The sequence below is a fragment of the Hypanus sabinus genome, unplaced genomic scaffold, assembly GCF_030144855.1.
Source record: "Hypanus sabinus isolate sHypSab1 unplaced genomic scaffold, sHypSab1.hap1 scaffold_1567, whole genome shotgun sequence".
Taxonomy (NCBI): Eukaryota; Metazoa; Chordata; class Chondrichthyes; order Myliobatiformes; family Dasyatidae; genus Hypanus; species Hypanus sabinus.
The window spans coordinates 63,460-71,214 of record NW_026779645.1 but is presented as its reverse complement, the minus strand read 5'-3'; the positions used below and the strand labels follow the sequence as shown (position 1 = coordinate 71,214).

General features: G+C 54.5%; 1 protein-coding gene across 1 annotated transcript; it reads left to right on the top strand.

Annotated features, from left to right (window-relative positions):
• Window positions 1-1,822: 1,822 nt before the first annotated feature.
• LOC132387149 (mucin-5AC-like) lies at window positions 1,823-4,017 on the top strand. The gene is made up of 2 exons (XM_059959502.1): window positions 1,823-1,980; window positions 2,067-4,017. The coding sequence occupies exon 2, from the start codon at window positions 2,237-2,239 to the stop codon at window positions 3,566-3,568; it is 1,332 nt and encodes a 443-aa protein (XP_059815485.1). The 5' UTR covers window positions 1,823-1,980; window positions 2,067-2,236; the 3' UTR covers window positions 3,569-4,017.
• The last annotated feature ends 3,738 nt before the right edge of the window (window positions 4,018-7,755 follow it).

The window sequence follows — 7,755 nt, the reverse complement described above, 5'->3', positions numbered from 1 at the left end:
CCGTCCCTCGACACTCCCCACCGTTCACGGTGTGTGTCCGACCCTCGTACACCGAGGTCCCCCGTCCCTCGACACTCCCCACCGTTCACGGTGCGTGTCCTACCCTCGTACACTGAGGTCCCCCAGTCCCCCGACACTCCCCACCGTTCACGGTGCGTGTCCTACCCTCGTACGCCAAGGTCCCCCCGTCCCTCGACACTCCCCACCGTTCACGGTGCGTGTCCTACCCTCGTACGCCAAGGTCCCCCCGTCCCTCGACACTCCTCACCGTTCACGGTGCGTGTCCTACCCTCGTACGCCAAGGTCCCCCCGTCCCTCGACACTCCCCACCGTTCACGGTCCGTGTCCGACCCTCGTACGCCGAGGTCCCCCCGTACTCGACACTCCCCACCGTTCACGGTCCATGTCCTACCCTCGTACCCCGAGGACCCCCGTCCCTCGACACTCCCCACATTTCACGATGTGTGTCCCACCCTCGTACGCCGAGGTCCCCCCGTCTCTCGACACTCCCCACCGTTCACGGTGCGTGTCCGACCCTCGTACACTGATGTCCCCCCATCCCTCGACAGTCCCCATCGTTCAGGGTGTGTGTCTTACCCTCGTACGCCAAGGTCCCCCTGTCCCTCGACACTCCCCACCGTTCACGGTGTGTGTCCCACCGTCGTACGCCGAGGTCCCCCCGTCCCTCGACACTCCCCACCATTCACGGTGCGTGTCCTACCCTCGTACGCCGAGGTCCCCCCGTCCCTCGACACTCCTCACCGTTCACGGTGCGTGTCCTACCCTCGTACGCCAAGGTCCCCCCGTCCCTCGACACTCCCCACCGTTCACGGCCCATGTCCTACCCTCGTACCCCGAGGTCCCCCCGTCCCTCGACACTCCCCACCGTTCACGGTCCGTGTTCTACCCTCGTACCCCGAGGTCCCCCCGTCCCTCGACACTCCCCACCGTTCACGGTGCGTGTCCCACCCTCGTACGCCGAGGTCCCCCTGTCCCTCGACACTCCCCACCGTTCACGGTGTGTGTCCGACCCTGGTACGCCAAGGTCCCCCTGTCCCTCGACACTCCCCACCGTTCACGGTGTGTGTCCTACCCTCGTACGCCGAGGTCCCCCCGTCTTTCGACACTCTCCACCGTTCACGGTGTGTGTCCTACCCTCGTACGCCGAGGCCCCCGTCCCTCGACACTCCCCACCATTCATGGTGCGTGTTCTTCCCTCGTACCCCGAGGACCCCCGTCCTTCGACACTCCCCACATTTCACGATGTGTGTCCCACCCTCGTACACTGAGGGCCCCCGGTCCCTCGACACTCCCTACTGTTCACGGAGCGTATCCGACCCTCGTACGCCGAGGTCCCCCCGTCCCTCGACACTCCCCACCGTTCACGGTGTGTGTCCTACCCTCGTACCCCGAGGCCCCACCGTCCCTCGACACTCCCCACCGTTCACAGTGCATGTCCTACCCTCGTACCCCGAGGTCCCCCTGTCCCTCGACACTCCCCACCGTTCACGTTGTGTGTCCGACCCTCGTACACCGAGGTCCCCCCATCCCTCGACACTCCCCACCGTCCACGGTGTGTGTCCGACCCTCGTACGCCGAGGTCCCCCTGTCCCTCGACTCTCCCCACCGTTCATGGTGTGTGTCCCACCCTCGTACGCCGAAGTCACCCCGTCCCTCGACACTCCCCACGGTTCACGGTGTGTGTCCTACCCTCGTACGCCGAGGTCCCCCTATCCCTCGACACTCCCCACCGTTCACGGTGCGTGTCCCACCCTCGTGTGCCGTGGTTCTCCCTCGAGACCCCCTCACCCCCTCTTGCTCTTCCCTCCGCCAGGGGTGGACTGGATGAACCAGATGATGTGGCGTTTCGTGAAGGGGAACGCGCGCGAGGCGGAGATCGACATGCTGTGGGAGGTCAGCAAGCAAGTGGAGGGGCACACCATCTGCGCGCTGGGGGACGGCGCCGCCTGGCCCGTGCAGGTACCACGCGTCCCCTCCTTCCCCCTCTCTCGCTCCTCCATCTCTTCAGTCGCTCCCTCTCCCTAACTGTTCTTCTCCCCCCGCAGGGTCTCATCCGCCACTTCCGGCCGGAGATGGAGAGCAGGATCCGAGCATTCCAGCCGCTCGCTCGCTCCGCCAACTGACCGCTCCCCCAACTCCTCCTCGTTCAAACTCAGCGTCCGCGAGGGGAGTCTGCTAGAGAACACGTTTCTGTAAATTGCTGAAGTTTAAATAAATGTTGCCCAGAGAGAGATTCTTTTGCAGAGCAATTAACTACAACGACATGGCCAACATCTTTGGACCTGCCGCGACCACTTCCTCCGGCAGCTCCTTCCACAGTCTGACCACCCGTATCCCTCTAAACCTTCCCTCTCCGTGTCCCTGTCCGAGTGTCGTTAATGTACCTGCCGCGACCACTTCCTCCGGCAGCTCCTTCCACAGTCTGACCACCCGTATCCCTCTAAACCTTTCCTATCCGTGTCACTGTCCGAGTGTCGTTAATGTACCTGCCTCGACTACTTCCTCCGGCAGCTCCTTCCACAGACGGACCACCCGTATCCCTCTAAACCTTTCCTATCCGTGTCCCTGTCCGAGTGTCGTTAATGTACCTGCCCCGACCACTTCCTCCGGCAGCTCCTTCCACAGACGGACCACCCGTATCCCTCTAAACCTTTCCTATCCGTGTCCCTGTCCGAGTGTCGTTAATGTACCCGCCTCGACCACTTCCTCCGGCAGCTCCTTTCACAGATGGACCACCCGTATCCCTCTAAACCTTTCCTGTCCGTATCCCTGTCCGAGTGTCGTTAATGTACCTGCCTCGACCACTTCCTCCGGCAGCTCCTTGCACAGATGGACCACCCGTATCCCTCTAAACCTTTCCTATCCGTGTCCCTGTCCGAGTGTCGTTAATGTACCTGCCTCGAGCACTTCCTCCGGCAGCTCCTTCCACAGACGGACCAGCCGTATCCCTCTAAACCTTTCCTATCCGTGTCACTGTCAGAGTGTCGTTAATGTCCCTGCCTCGACCACTTCCTCCGGCAGCTCCTTCCACAGACGGACCACCCGTATCCCTCTAAACCTTTCCTATCCGTGTCCCTGTCCGAGTGTCGTTAATGTACCTGCCTCGACCACTTCCTCAGGCAGCTCCTTCCACAGACGGACCACCCGTATCCCTCTAAACCTTTCCTATCCGTGTCCCTGTCCGAGTGTCGTTAATGTACCTGCCTCGACCACTTCCTCAGGCAGCTCCTTCCACAGACGGACCACCCGTATCCCTCTAAACCTTTCCTATCCGTGTCCCTGTCCGAGTGTCGTTAATGTACCTGCCCCGACCACTTCCTCCGGCAGCTCCTTCCACAGACGGACCACCCGTATCCCTCTAAACCTTTCCTATCCATGTCCCTGTCCGAGTGTCGTTAATGTACCTGCCTCGACCACTTCCTCTGGCAGCTCCTTCCACAGACCAACAACCCTGTGGGTGAAAAAGTTGCCGTTTGGGTCCCTAATTTCACAAGCAGTATTTTGTGCTATCCAATATAGATTTTTGCAAATCAAGAGTTCAGTATAAACTTATTATCAAAGTCCATATATGTCACCCCATAGCAACTTGAGGTTCATTTTCTTGCGGGCATGATTCATAAACCCATCGGGCGATCAACAACAAACTGCGCAAATACACAAAGATATAAACAATAATAATAAATAAATAAGCCATAAATATCGAGCATGTGAGATGAAGAGTCCCTGAAAGTCAGTCCATTGGTTGGAGCGAGTGAAGTTATCCGCTCTGGTTCAGGAGCCTGATGGGTGAGGGGTTATAACTGTCCCTGAACCTGGTGGTGTGGGTCCTGAGGCTCCTGTACCTCCTTCCTGATGGTTGAGGGGTGATAACCGTCCCTGAACTTGGTGGTGTGGGTCCTGAGGCTCCTGTACCTCCTATCTGATGCTTGAGGGGTGATAACTGTCCCTGAACCTGGTGGTGTGGGTCCTGAGGCTCCTGTACCTCCTTCCTGATGGTTGAGGGGTGATGACTGTCCCTGAACCTGGTGGTGTGGGTCCTGAGGCTCCTGTACCTCCTTCCTGATGGTTGAGGGGTGATAACCGTTCCTGAACCTGGTGGTGTAGGTCCCGAGGCTCCTGTACCTCCTTCCTGATGATTGAGGGGTGATAACCATACCTGAACCTGGTGGTGTGGGTCCCGAGGCTCCTGTACCTCCTTCCTGATGATTGAGGGGTTATAACTGTCCCTGAACCTGGTGGTGTGGGTCCCGGGGTTCCTGTACCTCCTTCCAGATGGTTGAGGGGTGATAACTGTCCCTGAACCTGTTGGTGTGGGTCCTGAGGCTCCAGTAGCTCCTTCCAGATGGTTGAGGGGTGATAACTGTCCCTGAACCTGGTGGTGTGGATCCTGAGGCTCCTGTACCTCCTTCTGCATGTTTGAGGGGTAATACCTGTCCCTGAACCTGGTGGTGTGGGTCCTGAGGCTCCTGTACCTCCTTCCTGATGGTTGAGGGGTAATAACTGTCCCTGAACCTGGTGGTGTGGGTCCTGAGGCTCCAGTACCTCCTTCCTGATGGTTGAGGGGTGATAACTGTCCCTGAACCTGGTGGTGTGGGTCCTGAGGCTCCAGTACCTCCTCCCTGATGTCAGCAGTGAGAAGAGAGCATGTCCTGGGTGGTGGGGGTCCCTGACCATGGACGCTGCTTTCCTGTGACAACGCTCCGTGTCGATGTGCTCACTGGTGGGGAGGGCTCTACCCGTGTCGGACTGGGCCGTCTCCACTACTTTCTGTAGGATTTTCCGTTCCAGGGCATTGGTGTTCCCACCCCAGGCTGTGGATGCACTCCCCACCACACATCAGTAGAAGTTTGTCAAAGTTTTATTAGACTTTGGAAACTCCCGAGGAAGTGGAGATGCTGCCGTGGTTTCTCCGTGACCGCTGCTCCGTGCTGGGCCCGGGACAGGTCTCTGAAACGATCAGACCGAGGAATTTCAAGCCTCTGACCCTCGATGGGGACTGGCTCACGGACCCCTGGTTTCCCCCTCCCGAAGTCGGTGGTCAGCTCCTCGGTCTTGCTGACTTTGAGTGAGTGACACCACTCAGACAGACTTTCATTCTCCCTCCGCTTTGCTGGTCCATCGCCAGCTTTGATTCGGCCCCTGACGGTGGGGTCATCGGCGAACTTGATATGGCATCGGAGCTCTGCTTAGCCTCGTAGTCGTCAGTGTAAACTCCATCGAGGTGGGTAATCGTACAGCTTTGTGGTGTAGATAAATACTTTATTGATCCCAAATGAAATTAGTGTCACAGTAGCATTTGCAGTGCACAGATAGACAAATATTAGACGATCGACAGTAGGTGCAGGAGCAGGCCATTCGGCCCTTCCAGCCAGCACCACCATTCTCTGTGATCATGGCTGATCATCCACAATCAGTACCCCGTTCCTGCCCTCTCCCCACATCCCTTGACTCTGCTATCTATAAGAGCTCTATCTAACTCTCTCTTGAATGCATCCAGAGAATTGGCCTCCACTGCCTTCTGGGGCAGAGCATTCCACATATCCACCACTCTCTGGGTGAGAAAGTTTTTCCGCATCTGTCTTCTAAATGGCCTAACCCTGATTCTTAAACCGTGGCCTCTAGTTCTGGACTCACCCATCAGCGGGAACATGCTACCTGCCTCCAGCGTGTCCAATCCCTTAATGATCTTACATGTTTCAATCAGATCCCCTCTCATCCTTCTAAATCCCAGTGTGTACAAGCCCAGTCGCTCCAATCTTTCAACATATGACAGTCCCGCCATCCCGGGAATTAACCTCGTGAACCTACGCTGCACTCCCTCAATAGCAAGAATGTCCTTGCTCAAATTTGCAGACCAAAACTGCACACAATACTCCAGGTGGGGTCTCACGAGGGCCCTGTACAGCTACAGAAGGACCTCTTTACTCCTATACTCAATTCCTCTTGTTATAACGGCCAGCATGCCATTAGCTTTCTTCACTGCCTGCTGTACCTGCATGCTTGCTTTCATTGACTAATGTACAAGAACACCTAGATCTCATTGTACTTCCCCTTTTCCTAACTTGACTCCATTCAGATAGTGATCTGCCTTCCTGTTCTTGCCACCAAAGTGGATAACCTCACATTTATCCACACTCAACTGCATCTGCCATGCATCTGCCCACTCGCTCAATACTCCAGGTGGAGTCTCAACAAGGCCCTGTACAGCTGCAGAAGGACCTCTTTGCTCCTGCACTCAACTCCCCTTGAAGAGAAGGTTAGAAGAGAGGTAAAAAAGAATAAAAGATGAATTACCTCAAATTGTTTAATAGGAGGGGGTCATCTCCTCCCCGACTACAGATTGACTCATTGCGGATCCCGACGGCCGAGAGTAGGAGTGATCTCGTACGACCAGCACGGTTGTCTCAGTCCGTTACTGAAAGTGCTCCACAACTCCAAAACAACACAAAACTACACCAGACTGTGTGAGACAGCACAAAACCACACTAGACTGTGTGAGACAGCACAAAACTACACTAGACTGTGTGAGACAGCACAGAACTACACCAGACTGTGTGAGACAGCACAAAACCACACTAGACTGTGTGGGACAGCAAAAAACTACACCAGACTGTGTGAGACAGCACAAAACTACACCAGACCGTGTGAGACAGCACAAAACTACACTAGACCGTGTGAGACAGCACAAAACTACACTAGACTGTGGGAGACAGCACAAAACCACACTAGACTGTGTGAGACAGGACAAAACCACATGAGGCTGTGTGAGACAGCACAAAACTACACTAGACTGTGTGAGACAACACAAAACTACACTAGACTGTGTGAGACAGCACAAAACCACACTAGACTGTGTGAGACAGCACAAAACTACACCAGACTGTGTGAGACAGCACAAAACCACACTAGACTGTGTGAGACAGCACAAAACCACACTAGACTGTGTGAGACAGCACAAAACTACACCAGACTGTGTGAGACAGCACAAAACCACACTAGACTGTGTGAGACAACACAAAACCACACTAGACCGTGTGAGACAACACAAAACCACACTAGACCGTGTGGGACAGCAAAAAACTACACCAGACCGTGTGAGACAGCACAAAACTACACCAGACCGTGTGAGACAGCACAAAACTACACTAGTGTAAAAACAACACAAAACTACACTAGACTGTGTAAAAACAACACAAAACTACACTAGACTGTGTAAAAACAACACAAAACTACACTAGACTGTGTAAAAACAACACAAAACTACACTAGACTGTGTAAAAACAACACAAAACTACACTAGACTGTGTAAAAACAACACAAAACTACACTAGACTGTGTAAAAACAACACAAAACTACACTAGACTGTGTAAAAACAACACAAAACTACACTAGACTGTGTAAAAACAACACAAAACTACACTAGACTGTGTAAAAACAACACAAAACTACACTAGACTGTGTAAAAACAACACAAAACTACACTAGACTGTGTAAAAACAACACAAAACTACACTAGACTGTGTGAGACAGCACAAAACTACACTAGACTGTGTGAGACAACACAAAACCACACTAGACTGTGTGAGACAACACAAAACTACACTAGACTGTGTGAGACAGCACAAAACCACACTAGACTGTGTGAGACAACACAACGCGACACTGGACTGTGTGAGACAGCACAAAACCAGACTAGACTGTGTGAGACAGCACAAAACCAGACTAGACTGTGA

What these genes read in the sequence shown, in the direction of transcription:
- LOC132387149 (XM_059959502.1), top strand. Translation starts at nt 2,237, where the DNA reads ATGTTGCCCAGAGAGAGATTCTTTTGCAGAGCAATTAACTACAACGAC.